The sequence below is a fragment of the Mixophyes fleayi genome, chromosome 11, assembly GCF_038048845.1.
Source record: "Mixophyes fleayi isolate aMixFle1 chromosome 11, aMixFle1.hap1, whole genome shotgun sequence".
Taxonomy (NCBI): Eukaryota; Metazoa; Chordata; class Amphibia; order Anura; family Limnodynastidae; genus Mixophyes; species Mixophyes fleayi.
This window is the reverse complement of record NC_134412.1, coordinates 59,156,131-59,172,366: the sequence shown is the minus strand read 5'-3', so window position 1 is coordinate 59,172,366 and position 16,236 is coordinate 59,156,131. Positions and strand designations below refer to the sequence as shown.

At 38.4% G+C, this 16,236-nt stretch overlaps 1 protein-coding gene across 5 annotated transcripts in view; it reads right to left on the bottom strand.

Moving 5' to 3' along the window:
- Window positions 1-316: 316 nt before the first annotated feature.
- CADM1 (cell adhesion molecule 1) overlaps window positions 317-16,236 on the bottom strand; it is a 181,377-nt gene continuing 165,457 nt past the window's right edge. For all 5 annotated transcript variants that reach the window (XM_075190678.1, XM_075190674.1, XM_075190675.1 and 2 more), the window contains 2 exons: window positions 5,625-5,753; window positions 317-4,682 (listed from right to left, as the gene is read on the bottom strand). In XM_075190678.1, coding sequence (XP_075046779.1) covers window positions 4,564-4,682; window positions 5,625-5,753 — 248 coding nt within the window. In that variant the 3' untranslated portion in view covers window positions 317-4,563. The remainder of the gene's footprint in view (window positions 4,683-5,624; window positions 5,754-16,236) is intronic.

Sequence of the window (16,236 nt, the reverse complement as noted above, 5' to 3'; positions counted from 1 at the left end):
GACTGAATTCTTAAACCATTCTTGCTTTATCCTCAATCGTATCTACGGTCTCAAACTGGTATACAGACAGTTCATTTGACGATTACTAAAAATGGCCAAGTTACAAAGTGCCAAGTTTCAGAGCCTGAAAGTAAAATTTTAGGAATGGGTGTACGTCCAACTTAAAATGAGTAACCAAATACTGCATAAGGTTGAGCCTTAAATAACTTTTGTTCAGAAGTACTTATTTTAATATGGTGTGCTTACATTTTGTCCATTTCAACTTTGTCTTCTGATCAGGACACAAAATTAGTTTTTAGAAAAAAAAAAAAGAACATGAAATAATTTTATATTTTATTGTCATTTTCTTACAAAGTAATACTCAACAATACATTTCAAACAGTGTACCGTATATTAAAAAAAATACAGAAATAATACAACTAAAAAGCCAAAAAAAGGAAAAAAAAAAAAAGAAAATTAAAAAAAAAGGAATGAATATTTATCTATCCATAATGTGGTTGGTTTTGCTTCGTTTTCCAATGTGGGGGGGGCTAAGGTTTAGCAGCCTACCTGAGACAGAACAAACAAGGGTGGGAACACAGGGACCTGAGACAAGCAGAAGCGAGAAAACGGGCGCTCACAATGAACAAAACAAACTCCAGGAGCCGCCAACAGGGGGAGTGTAAACACAAGAGTTTACACAGGAAAATATATCTACTGCCAAAGAGACTTACAATGTGCCCTAAAACCAGCCAGCAAGGCTAATGTCTATTCTTATACCTTCCCCCTCACTCCCATGTTAAATATCACATTCCTAGAGAGAAATGTAGCCTTATTATTACTTTTTGTAAAAATACTTATTAAGGACTGTAAATATTAACAAAGCTCTACTAAAATTAATTGCAGGTAAAAAGTTAAACCCTGTGATATCCTGCTATGGGAGCAGAGGAAGGATGGGGGGGGCAAACAGTGGCACAACACGGACAGATAACTGTAGAGGAGTCCAGGTACAATATATTCAAACAATACACTTCACACAGAACAAGAAAAATAGGAAACAATATGTCCATTAATTTCAATGAATAATAAGAATTGTATAAAAAAAAATAATAATAATAATAAAAAAAAAAAAATAGCAGTTTCTGTAACGTTAACACAATAACACTCTGAAAATGGTGACTTTAGTCCATCATTGCCCCAGGCACAGCTGTTAAAATATTTCTTATTTGGGGCCATGAATTCATTATTGTCTCAAACAAGTAAGCATGGTAGCAAAATGAACATTTTTCACCCAAAAAAAAATAAAAAAAAATGTTTACAGAACTAAAAAGACAAAACCGGTCTATGTTATAATTTAGTAACATGGATTTATGTATACACAGTGATGCTGTTTTTGTAAACGGCCGATATTAAAAGCTAGTCTTCGATATCAGAAAGACATATATCCTCTACAATATAATATTTTTAAAACTGTTATGATGGATGGGACAGACAATAGTGTCTACGGAGAGGTTTCTGCTAATGCAAAAAAAAAAAACCAACAAAAATACCCAAAAAAAACACAATTGTAGTTTTGTTAGTTGTGATAAGATGTCTTTAGCCAGAATGTAAAAATTACATTTTATCAGAAGAAAACAAGAAGATGCTAAAATTCACCCAGGCTCACTGCAGGCCACAAACAATTAAGAGCAACATCAAATAATCAGTCTATACAGTAATAGGATGCCTCTCAATATTTTTCTACAGAAAGAATGACACAACTCTATTCAGGTCAATGCTGCTGCAAGATCCTCGAAGCAACGATTATGGCATATTTGTAAGCAATTTGACTGAAAAAAAAAAAAAAAAAAAAGTGCAATTTTTACATTCCAGCTCATGTTACCAAATGTATCCCACAGCTACCTCAAGTGTGATTGCCTAGAAACTTAAAGAATTGTATTTTAAAATAAAATGTACACCACACCTGAGGTAAAATCCTGGCTCACCCATAGCCATTTATAAGTTGTTACATAAAAGGGAATATATTTCTGTCAAATGCATACAAACAGCTCACAAAACCAGCAGATAGATATATGATCATAGAAGTTTACCACAAAGCCTATTTCTATAACCTTCATTTGATTCCCATTTAACACCTTTAAATATCCCCTTTTAGCTAAAAAAGAAAAAAAACATTATAAACTCTTTTTGTGATCACTGGATTAAAAAAAAAAAAATAAAAAAAAAAAAATAGCTTTATATCCACAGAATATGTTCTCTAAAGCTCTTGATTTGATATGATCAGGTTTGTAAGAATAAAATTAGAAGGCCATCTTTAAAATTGATTTTCCAAAGGGAAGGACCAAAAAGGTAGCGATTGTTGTGTGGTCAATATTCTATACAAATATACATTATGTTGGATAAAATTCTTAAGATTTGGGCTAGTTGTGTGATTCTCACAGCTTCATATGTGCAAGAAGTCAATTTTTACACTCTACCTCAGCAAAATGAAGAACAGAATTCAGTTTTCAGTGAGCCCCTGTGTGTTTTATATCACATATGAGGCCAGAGAAGTAATGAGGCAGGTGGGTTTTGAAATGATAATGGCTCCTGTGATAGTGCACGCACACACACACACACACACACATTCACACAAAATGGTGGCAGGTCAGCCTGAGCATTCTACCAGCACAATTCTACCTAAGATTGGGGGAACTCGACCATAAAAACAACATTTTCTGCTTTCTTCCTTAACATGTACACAACAGAAAACATATAATCAGCTCAGCGGCCATCTTAAAATAACCCCTACATTTCAAATTTTGTAAGACAGAATATAGGTGCAGCTCTACTCAGCAATATACAGTGGGTGTGACAAGAAAGCAACGCACTTACCCTGCTAACACCTTCTATAGCAGCAATGACATTTCTCATTGTTTTACACTTTAACAACTTTGACTGAACCCTCCGGACAACACAATAATATTACAGATCTATATTACAGGCTGCTCTTAGTACAGTCATGTGAAGAATTGAATGCCTTAGCCTTACAGTTAGTGGTACTGCACCTTTAATACCATGAATACCAAACAGCATGGCAAAACGGTAAACTTATCCACTCCTACTGTAGTAACATTGTAGTGGACAATGCATCACAACCCTGTACTAAGACTCAGCACTGAGAGAGAGAGAGATATGTGAGTGGAAAGGAGTAAAGAATGACAGGAAAATGAAGGGTTGTGGAAAAAATAAACTTGGTACGGGTAAAGGCTTGGATAGAAAAAGGTGAACAAGGGTAGAAAGGGAGAAACACAGAGAAGATAGGAGATAGAAGGGCTGTCTATGAATGTTGAAATCATTAGTTTAAATGGGATATATCAGAGCAGAAGCAAATGTTCCCATGCATGTTCTCCTGTCTTTTTCCTCCAGCTTGTTCACTTGTGAATAAAAAGGCACGTCCGCTTGTATTTCCACCAACTGTCTGAGCTGGGGAGGGGGGAGTTGTAGGAGTTTCGTCACACCTGAAACGCAGTTGGTTCCAAAAGTCTCTCTTTTCCAAGCTCAACATTGTTAATTAAGTGAGAGAATATTCACTTCCCAGAGAAGAGCAAATTGACTCCTCTGTATCACAAGCCAGACATCCAGAAAGGGACACACAGATTAAAACCAGGTTGGACAGTAAAGATGCAGCCACAGCAAGAAGTGACAATATAGACAGACATAAGGCATAGCACAAAATGGACAAGTATTAAAGAGAGTGCCCCCAGCAATCAGTTATGTGAGATGAACAAAACAATACATGGAAAAGATTAGCAATGCTACATGAGACAGACAGACCCTATGGAAGGGGAAGGGCGAGGATAGATAGATTAAACCCAGCAGTAGGTGGGTGGGTAAGGGTTGAGAAAATTATTTTCACAGGAAAACAAGACCCTATGAAAGCAGAAGGAAGAGTAGAAAATACTAAAGGGTGGTTGCACCAAAACAACCGTAAAGTGGTCACAAGCAATGACGTAAAAAAACCAAAATAGACAAAAACAAGAACAGCACTAACATGAGATGGATAAACAAAAAAGCAACCTCAGAACAAAGTGGCACAAAACAGAGAATAAAGCAGCCCCAGCAGGAAGTGACACAAAAACCAGCCGGGGAAACAAGAACTTCTCGGGAAAGTGAAATAAAAAAACAAGCAAGGCACCAAATTGTCTGCAGATGATAAATATGCCTCTTCAGTGAAGGAGAAGCCTGTGTAATATTTCCTTACATATGGGTGCAGAAAGCTCTGCATACAGAATCCTCCTGCACTGAGGAGCCCCGGAATCCACGTTTCACTTGCAATCCCCCCACCCTTTTTACGGAATAAAAACAAACATTTCAAGCTCCTGTTATTCCCATGAAAGGAAAGTGGCAAACAAAAAACAGCAGAGAGTTTCGTGGGACAATCACTTTATACCAGATGGGTCCCCAGCTCCTCTATCTGCTCCAAAATCAAATGATCAAAGAAAATAAAAATAAAATAAAATAAAAAAAAAAAAAAACGCTGGAAGGTCCTTCTCCCTTGGGCGATGAGTCTGAGCAGAGCTCACACCCAATAGCAAGGCCAGGCTAGATAAAATATTCCTTCTTCTCTTCACAGCTGTTCTGCCCACCCTCTGCGTTGATGATTGCAGTGTCAGCGTCTGCTGCGTCGTCCGCGCCTTTGGCTTCATGGGTGAAATATGTTCCTGTAGTAAGGAAAGACAAGATAAACATAATTTGCATAGTAGCACATCACTTTCCAATATTATGCAGCACATTGTGATGGGCCAAGAAACTCTTCATTTGAAATGGTGGAGAGGGGCAGCCTCCACATTTATCTGGCATTCTCAATACCTGCAGCAAGACATTCTCTAAACAAAGAAAGATATATTCCAACACACTGATGGGCAACAGGTGGTCCCTAGGCTGCATGCGGCCCTCCGTGCCTTCACCTGCGGCCCCCAGTCCCTTTCTGCTTTATTGTTATATTTGTTTATTATTAATAAATAATAATAATAATAATAATAATAATAATAATAATAATAATAATTATACCTTGTAACACCTGTTTAAAATGCGAGCCCATATGTTATTACAGCTAGGCGTCTTTCTTTAATTAAATGTATTATTGTAACTTCTCACTGAGATTAATGGTAATTTGCAACCCTTATGAAGGTTAGAGGGCCACACCATGTGGCCCCTGCAGCGTATCAGGTTGCCTATCACTAATCCAACATGTGATGTGGTAGGGATCTCTAGAATCATATTACTGAAAGTAATAGTCAATGGAATAATTTAGGGTAACGTCCAATTTAAGTCATACAACACCGTACAATATCTGTATTTCTTTTACAACATGGCGATTTCTGCTATATGAAAATCATTTCCAGGTATCCTGGTAGCAGAGATGCAAAAACATTTTTAGACATGCACTAAGGGTAACAAAAAGATTTAACAACATTCTTTGACTTTTCCAGCATCCCCCAAGGAGGTTATGAATATTGGGACTTAGGGCACTAGTCAGATTTTTCCATGCTACCCAAGCAGCAGTGTGACTAATGGCATAAAGTGCTAGAATAAGGATTCATGCACTTGGTGACTGAAATACAATTAAAGGAACAGACAGACAATCCTGAAAGATTACTTACCTTTATGCCGAGCAAAGTAGCGGCCCAAGATGATAAGAAGGCAAAGCATAGCGAAGACCACGACAGCCACAACACCCCCAATTACTGCATGATCTACACCAAGAGGTCCCTCTTCTCCTGCCCGGGTATCTGTGCCAGGAAGACATGGGTTAGTAGTGCAGGGGAACAAGGGCTTATTGAGACAATCATACAAAATTACTGTGGCATTAAAAAGGTCTGTGGACATCCCAATAATGAGAGGGAGGTGATGGTTATGAGAGCATCATGGATGACTATTTAAGAGACCCTTCCTCTCTCAGATAATTATACAGCTCTATATGATTTTGAGGCCTTACTGACTGTATTGGTAGTTGATTACAACATAATTAATGCCGCAGCAATTTTATACATTTGAAGTTGTAAAAGAAATTTAATACAAAAAAATTGTAAGTCATGACAAGACATTGGATGATTAGTATCCTATATTAATATCAGATTATTTAGCGATTACACATGAATGCAGGCATGATTCCTGTAACTAAGAAATACTATCCTACTAGAAACATGCGACTACAAGTTATGGGACACATAAGGAACTAATCCTATATATTTTAAAATGACAGCCCCTTACCGTCTAAAATCAAAATACAGACATTCAAACATTATGCACATGGAACTTAAAACGTAAAATGTGTAAGAAAAATATGTCTCCTGATTCTATAATCTTTGAACATTTTTGATTATAAAATTAGAACAAAAACCACCCACACACAGAACACACCTCTCTCTCCCCACTCATCTCTACATAAAATGTACCAACTATTCCAGCCTCAAAGTTTTGCCTGGTTCAAAAACAAAACTTAACTTTTTAAACAAAATCTGGATTAAAATACTTGCTTTTACAGCTAAAATAAGAGATCTATGTTCAAGACACTACGCTAAACACCGAAGATAGTATTATCAGTAAAAGTACTTGTCATCTAACAGTATAAAATTTTAGCTAATCCCTTCTATAAAAAAAAACTGTTCCTGTATATAAATTATTTTTGAACGACCAGTTAGATTACCAAACTAGTGAATTGGCATCACAGTAAGATTCCAATGCAATTCACGGGTAATAGTGTGCATGATTTGCTGAAATTTGCAATGAAGACATGTAAGATTTGCTGCAAATTTTCATATTTGCCGTTTTCCCTTTAATAATGTAACAAACAAGTTATAGATAACTGTTATATTTGGTTATAATAGTAACTTAAAGGTAATGCATTTTACTTTTTTCCTGATCCATGGGACCCAAAGCTACCCCAAAGCTGACCAAGCAGACTTTATGTGGGACCTGGTTACAAAAAGATTAATCTCTGATCTATAGTATTCGTATACAATTACATAACATTATAGTACACAAAACATTAACCTGAACAATTAAGGAGTGTGTCAAGGTCTTTTGAATGCGGTTGGAGATGCAAATATAAATTTTGTATTATATTCATATGTAAAACGAATTAAACATTAGTATAATATTCTACCAATACTCTTAAGGCAATGGAATTTTCTATTGGTACTAAAATGCATAAATTTGACCGATCTTTAAGAGAACACTTATATTCAATATGGTATAATATTTTAACCATTTGAATAAAGATTATGTAGAATAAATAAATGATATATGAGCAGTAGCAATAACTCTACAAAGGCTTCTAAAGTTTACAGTTAACACATAGTGCTTAAGGTAACGGTCTTATGGTTTAAATGTTTGTAACATGTTGATTAACTTACCCCAGGGCAAATAAAATAAGGGATCACGAAACACAAATTAAGGTAGAAAGGCAGAGGGCTATATAGTCATTGATATTGAGGAAATATAGAACAGTGAGAGAACTGTCCAATTGGTTTCTAAAAGCATACTTAGTCTTACTCATTTAATATAATGTTCATGCACTTGTGAACATCTGTTCAATCAACATACTATAGCAGAAATGAAGCTCACACTATACAAACATTTTAAACCACAGTCCTTTTACTGTAGAAGACTTTCAAAATAAAGATGGGATACAAGTGGGCACGGTCAATTCATTCTCTGTATAAGCAAAAAACGGATTCATAGCGGAGTACAATAGTTGATTGCTAAATAAAATCAGATAACATTTTCTAGGTTGGTGCCTTGCCAAATGAATGAATAGACTTCTCTATATAGCCATGTCTAGTTTTAGGAATAATCTTAAATCCAAGACAATATAGGAAGCAACTAGTAATTGACTCGAGTGACAACCTCACATTGATGAAACGAAACCTTTTAAAAACCACAAAGTCATTGTATGTAATACCACCACAAGAACAGACATTTTCTGAAAAGCCAGGGGCCATTAGTGAATCAGAGGGAGGGGCAACACTCTCTACGAAACTGTTCAACAGTGGCAACAAGTTAAACGACTCCAACAAAAACAAATTCTAAACCAGGAAGCACTGAGTACTGCTAAACATTAAGACAGGCAAGAAGTAGAAAACATGGAACACTGCATATTCCAAGCACCCTCAATGGGGCCACTGCAATCTCAAGAAGGTTATACAACCATTCCTATTACGTATGTAATGAATGTGTGCACCTACCGCCCACACATCATAGCATAAGAGTGCAAACATGGCATGATCACATACAGGTTCATATGAACTCTGTTCATACCAAATATTGAAACGGGAGCTCTTTGCCCTCAACTAGCAGAGGCCGGGTGTCCGGCACCCCTGTAATGGTACATTCTACTGCAGCAGGAGAATTTTGAATCTCGGAGCTACCGACACTCATGCCGACAGCAGCTTATTGGATAGACAAACCATGCAAATGGCAGGAGCACTGCCCAATGGACCTCCTGCCTACCGCTGATTGCAAAGGGGGTTTACTGTACTTGAAAGGAAAGAATTCTTCTTTTATGATGCAATAGTTGTGCTGTTCAACGGAAGAACAATCAGCAGGAAAATGACAGATGAAGATAGACGCCACACAAGATCCCAAAGAGGTACTGTTGCTAACTACAGTTTTAAAAAATTAAATAAAGACAATCTAAAAAAACAAAACCCGTTTCATGTTTAGCGATTATGCAAAAATTAAAACATTTACATTTAACACTTTTGTCTACATTTACATTTTACTTACATGTAAGGCATACTTTGCTGTGATTATTAAACCATCAGTTGGCCAATTTGCAATATAAACTAACAACTATTCTCCTGCAGAACACCTTTAAATAAAATGGTATGATGTGTTTAGGAAAAGAATAGTTCAGTGATGTACTACCGAGTGTCTTGGCTGATAGATCTGTCATTTACAGGTTCAGACTGAACTTCTCTAAGCAGCAACCCTAATGCTAAGTGACTGATATTGATCCAAGTCCTGATAGGTACAGGTAAGACAGTTCTCTGGGGACAGATGATTTAAAATGTCTATTCATGCGGTTCACCCAGAGCCAGCAACAAGGCACCAGTGTGGAGTTGGGAACATAGGGGTTGAAAGACACTTTAATTAAGTCTGTCAGGAGAGACATTTTTCCCAATTTAAAGAAAAAAAAAATGAAGAAATCTCCCAAATCTAATTATCGCATACAGTCACATAAGCAGGCAAAAATGCCAGACAACTGACCAAATTGTAGAAACTGCCTTACAGTCTTTCCCTTTAACTCCTCCAGCTTTCACATGGACACCCTACTCTAATACAGAACAGTACAAATCACCAGAGTGCAACCAATTAAACCTTCATATTGTTCCACATAACACTTCTTATTTATAGATTAATATGCACATCTAGAAGCAGCAGTACTGGATCACATCAGACAGGTTGTGATTGTAGTTTGATTGAATAGAAAAGGCCAATAGTCCTAGACTGTGTATTGCTCTCCTCAAATAACCTTTCTATTTTAGAATTAAAGGTGGCCTTGCGAAAGTAAGCAGCTACTTATTGCACTCACCCGACCCATGTGTGGGTCTGTAACTACTTTACAGACTACTTATGTCACATGACTCATTTCATAAGAGAGGTCCTGTTTATAACACAAACTCACCTAGACACAAGAAGCATCTAACACATATACATATATATATAGTAACTTTGGTTCTAGCCCACTGACAACAAGTGGCTCCTCAGTGTGCTCATGTATAGTTCTCATTACCAGAGTTCATTCCCCTACTTGTCCCCTTTCCTTTCGGATTCTGAGGTTACCAGTGAATGCAGTGCAATCACAGTCTATATAGCAGGTTAGTCCATGAACGATTGGTGAGGTTATGTGAACATTTCGTTTCATACTGGAGACACAATGTGATATGATGCTACTCAGCTAAGGCACTCTCCACTTGTGAGACCAAGGACAAAAAGAATATCATGCTGCCCACTACCAATCCAGCATGTAGTTATTGTATAGGTCAGTGGTTCTCAAACCCAGTCCTCAGGGACCCCTAGCAGTACATGTTTTCCATATGTCTCTGCTGGAGCACAGGTGTATTCATTACTGACTGACACAGGTGGTATAATTATATCACTGGTCACCTGGAAAACCTATGTTGTTAGGGGGCCCCCTGAGGACTGGGTTTGGGATACACTGGTATAGGTATATCCTTGTCTCTTGTAAATGCAGATTTATTTCCTTGTCTGGACATAATGAATATTCCTTACAAGAAATATGAAACTCATTTCTTTATAGCTCTGTATTAATTGTATAACATTTTTTTTCTTTTTTTTTATAATATGGAGAAAGGTTTTTTTTTGTAACTTGAAACTCCATGCCTAAAATATAATAAAATACATGTAACACTTACCCATAGTTCCAGCACTCTGCCCCTGGAACTTCCTGTCTCGGTAAACTGTTTAGCAAACCATCACTTTCAGGGCACTTCCGTTAATGAGATGGCCTTAACTCTAAGCAATTAAGAGTACCCACACCAACAGTGGGTCAAACATATACATCTATTTTTAAGTGGAGAGCAAAACTCACCAAGCTACTTGAAAGTGACAGATAGCTTATCACTCACTTGCCCACTCTCCCGGCATGTCCGAAAGACTTCAGAGTTCCGGGTAGATTTCCCGGACTCCCAGGAGAGCAGGTCATTCTTCTGCATCCTGCCCTCTTCCTTGTTAAGTGGGCAGGACGGGAACCTCCATGATGCGATGTGCGTTGCATTAGCTAATTTTTAAGCGCCAAAATGATACTTCTGCATCATTGGGTGCTGGGACAGGTTCAAAGTGATCATATTTATATGGATAAAAACTTTGTATGAATGCTGTAGCAGTTTTAGATTGTTTTATTTGCTAGTAGCAACTGAGTTATGAGGGATTCTGTGTTTTTCCATATGTGTGTGCACCTTAAGAGCACTTTATAAAAGATCTATCTCTCTCTATATATATATCTATGTGATGTTAAATACTATTGTCAAAATTTTGCTACACAATAATATATATATATATATATATATATATATATATATATATATATATATATATATATATACATATACACATACACATACACACACACATATATATATATATATATATATATACACACACACACACGTTAACCCGTGCATGATACTCATGCATTCTAGTCAAATCAAGCTACTTAAGGTGTTAAAAAGGTTCTTGTCATGCAGTTGGGCCTAGCCCAGGCCTCCTCAGGGAAAGAGCGTTACTTCCCGATGCAAGCGCCCTTTTTTAACGTGGTTTTGTCCACATGTCACCTGTCACCACCTCATCATTTTTCTCCATCACCTCATCCTTCATCAAGCTACTTAAGGTGTTAAAAACTCCTCACTGTCACCCCCGGCAACCACTCCCAACTGTCACTTCTCCTTCAAGAAATATATAGGTCAGTGTATAACTCTGCCCAGCAGGTGGCGCTGCAGCTTGTTTGTTTTTTTTTCCACACACACGCCACTAGGCATTTATATAATATATATATATATATATATATATATATATATATATATATATATATATATATATATATATATATGCACACTATATCTATATCTGAAAATCCCCTTCAACATCAGGTGATTATTGCACTTCCTGGGGGTATATTTACTAAACTGCGGGTCTGAAAAAGTAGAGATGTTGCCTCTAGCAACCACATTCTAGTTGTTTACTTAGTACATTCTACAAGATGACAGCTAGAATCTGGTTGGCTGCTAGAGGCAACATCTCCAAACTCAGTTTAGTAAATATACCCCTTGGTTTTGGTCTACTATTCATTAAACCAGTCTGGTTACATGTGGGGAGTAACATTCAAACAATTACCAGTAATCAAGCTTCCCGTACTGCATCTATGTAGAACATGTGCTAAAATGTTTACCGCATAAAATAGTGCTTCCAATATTTGTCTGCGTCATTCATTTATTAGTGATTTATTACAGGTTATTTCATAGAAGCCAGTTCTAAAATCTGTTTTCTGCAGTATTTAGTCATGTGCATGTCTTACTGGCCTTTTTCTGAATTCTAGAAATGTAATGCAGAAAGATTAAGCTTATTGTGAGTAGCTCTGATAACAAATACCAAACCAAATGTATTAAAATACAATAACAAAAAAATAATCCCACAGAGCAGAGGTCTGTGTGACATCCTCACATGACAAATGCTACATTATTCACATTACTTGCAAATCCTAATATGCTGCTTTAGAAGAACATTGAGTTTCTCCCCAGTTCAATTCCAGAAGGAACAAATGCTAATGATGTGAAATATACTGGTGATGCAATGGTAAATATGTGAGCAGGATTGTGGAGAGAAGTCAGGAGGGGAGGGAGAAATTCTAAACATAGAGGGAGCCAAATGGACAGAGCACTTTCTAAACTTGGTGCACATCAATGCCTGAAGTACGTTACACAGAGGTAATGCAGAACACTGCTCAGATTTAGCAGGAAGCTAGTAATTCTCTATAATCTACACCAGTGCATCCTCCATAAAATTGCTACATTATTTCAACCCTGCAATCTATTTCTAATGACAGAAAAATTGGTGCCAGCATCACTATTCTATCAGCACCTCAGTCACAGGTACCAAATACCCCATTATCAATCTTTCACAGTCTCTTATTGTTCAATAAAGAGAGACATAAAATTCTACTACTCTAATAATAGGAATAAAAGTTTCACAATGAGTCAACAGCTCCAACAATGTCAAATGATAACTCCATTATTAGTAATTACCGCCAATTCTTTACAGTATGTCTGTATGGATTTACTGCAATGCAGAGGGAGAGAGGCCATATTTTCTCCAAATAAAGCAATGTGGTAATGTAAACCTATAGTTCAATAAAAATAATTTTAGTTACTTCTAAACTTGTATTTGATTAGCAATCAATAGCTCTTTCGAAACATTGCCAATGTATAAAGGTTTTTAATTCTATCTATCCAGTGGTCAAAGTGGGGGTGTATACAGTGGTATGTCCTACTGCTACTTCTCCTACGGCCTTCATTTTAAAACAAATTAAATTCACTTACAGTCCAATTACATTTTTTTACACTGCCACTTCTAAATTTCTACAAAGCAATGACTACAAAGACACGGTTTGATGAGTGTGGTGTGGAAGAACTTCACTGGCCTGCACAGAGGCCTGACCTCAACCCCAAACACCTTTGGGATGAACTGGAACGGAAATTGTGAGCCAGGCCTTCTCGTCCAACATCAGTGTCTGACCTCATAAATGCTCTATAAATTCCCAAGGAAACATTCCAACATCTTGTGGAAGCCTTCCAAGAAGAGTGGAAGCTGTTATCCCTGCAAAAGGGGAACCAACGTCATAGTTGAGTAGAAAGAGCATGAGTGAAGGGGGATACGTGCGAGAGCTACAGAGCAAGCATGAGCGAGTACATGTGAATTACATGTGAGAGATAAAGTATATATGTGGTTAGGAATGTGAGCAAGGAGGAGCGAGAGAGAGATATCCGGACAGCCTTCAATACAGATTAGATAGGGTTAATATAGATAGTATAGCATATTTTGGCAGGGGTTAACATATTGAGATCGCAGGGGTTAATACAGCGAGGGTAATGCTGGTGACCGCGTAAAGAAAATCTGGGGAGATTTTAAAATTATAATTGGTATATATTTTAGGCATAGTGTTCTAAATTACAGACCTTACCTGGAAATTTCCAAACCCACAGTATTCCAGATAAAAGATCACATACCTGTATATGATTGGGTCAGGATTCCAACCGCCAAAGCTCACATTCATAAGCAGTACTAATAAAGGATAGTGGGTAACTGAAGGGAGATAAGTGAAGAATCCAGGGAAAAGCACATGACCCCCTGCTTCACATTTTGATTCTTGTTGCAATAAGCTCTTCAATTTGACCTGCTGCTTCAGTTTGCTATTGTCCTAAATACTCTAAGCAGGGCCATATTTCTTACATGTATGTCCAATTGTCTTTTTGTGCACTCAGTATCGTATGTTACTACACTATCTTTTTGTATAGCACTGGATACCCAGGTAGACATGAGCAAATGAGACTGCGTCTCAGAGATAGGCACTTGCAACTTTCAGTTGATAATGTCATGCACTCTTTGGACAAAATGACACCACTGGCCACCAGTAAGACCAACTACACGCTTCACACACTTCTGACGGCTGGGGACATACTATGTGAGTGTTACAAGCTTAACTAATGCTATAGGGATGATTATTATATGATGGTAGCGGCCAGCGTGACTGTACTTTATTTACCTACGGTCACAGGTGCACAAACTGTTAGGGGGGTATTCAATTGTTGCTTTTAACGCGCTAAAACCAAAAAAAACGAGTGCTCTAAAAATATTAGCGTTAATACGGTAATTACTCGCTAAATTTCATCTCGCAGCTCCCTGAGCTACGAGATGAAATTCAGCGAGTAAACTACCGTATTAACGGTATTTACGCGCATATTACCGTATTAATGCTAATATTTTTAGAGCGCTCGTTTTGTTTGGTTTTAGCGCGTTAAAAGCAACAATTGAATACCCCCCCTTAGTGTATCCTAGATTATGGGCCGTTCAATCTTGTGACAGATCTGTCTTGCACAAGTGCAGAAAACAATCAATGAACATATGCAGCTACCTGGGGCAGTAATTTCCATCCAGATTGTTAACGTGTATAATTATATTATTGAGGTTGATACAACTCCCTGGATTGTAACTAATTCATGTAATGGGACAGTTTGCCTTCAGAATTTTACTAATTATATCTCAAAAGGAAACATATACCTATTATACAAGACATTTTAAAAATGTTCCTTGTACTGTTTTTTGTTTTGTTTTTTAATGGTTGCCAACACACAGAGCAGATTTATCTGCATGTGAGACCATACCACACCCCAACTAGACACTGCAGCTGCAAAGGACAGCAGAGCAAGGTGTGAACCTGAGATAGAAAGTGGGTAAAGCGGATAGGAGATTAAAGAAAGGTGCAAAGGTTGATGGTGTGTAAAGTTTATGATAATGAGACTAAAAGCTTAGGAAGAGGGCAGCAGGACAGAGGAAGGGAAACATGGATGATCTGCAAAGCTCTCCGCAGGAAGAGAGCAGGACAAAGAAAAGAGGAAAGCTGGATAATGTGCAAAACATAAAGCCATAAAAGGCAGGGCCTGATCAGACTGTAGCCTGGGTTGCTGGGTCCTATGGGGCGCTGCCAGCATTTATTATTTTTTTACCTTTTTTTTCTTAAAATGGTGTGCTCTGTTGCCGTCTGGCACCGGGGGACGCCCCTGGTCCAAAGGGGGTGGCCCTGACTGTCACTATGGAGACAGGAAGCCTGTGAGCAAATCCCATCTCTTACCTGTCAGTGCAGCAACGGAGCTCCTAGTCAAGTCTCGCGAAATTTACACAACTCACAAGACTTGACTAAACATTCTCTGCCCCAGCACTGACAGTCAAATGGATATCATGCAAGCTGACTGTTGTAGAAGAAGAAGTGTGCTGTAATGAAGTCACTTGAGGGGGGCGGAGGTGAATAAAGCAGCTGCAAAGGGGGGGGGGGGGAGGTGTGAGAAAAGCAGCTGCAGGGGGGGGGGGGGGGAGGTGAGAAAATCAGCTGCAGGGGGAGGGGGGCGAGGTGAGAAAATCAGCTGCAGGGGGGGGGGAAGGTAAGCAAATCAGCTGAGGGGGGGGGGGGGGAGGTGAGCAAATCAGCTGCAGGGGGGGGGGGGGGAGGTGAGAAAATCAGCTGCAGGGGGGGGCAGGTGAGAAAAGCAGCTGCAGGGGGGGGCAGGTGAGAAAAGCAGCTGCAGGGGGGGGGGCAGGTGAGAAAAGCAGCTGCAGGGGGGGGGGCAGGTGAGAAAAGCAGCTGTAGGGGGTGTGGATGCAGGGTGGGAGGAAAGGAAAATTGCTGCATGGGGGGCAATGGCTGCAGGGGGGGTGAGGAAAATAGCTGCAGAGGGAGGTGAGGAGGCAGGGTGGGAGGTAAGGAATGACTGAGGAGGTATTTAAGGAATAGAGCAGCTTTGGGGGGCATGATCTCTTTATTGTGTAGCTGTTATATGGATGCTCTCTGTGGTTTCAGTGATCACTAGAATACGAAATACTAGAGAGATGGGACTGGTGGAGGTTTGTACTTGATTGACCACAAAATGTTCACATATTACTTATATATATGTCTGTACAATTGGGTAATTTTATCTGGCC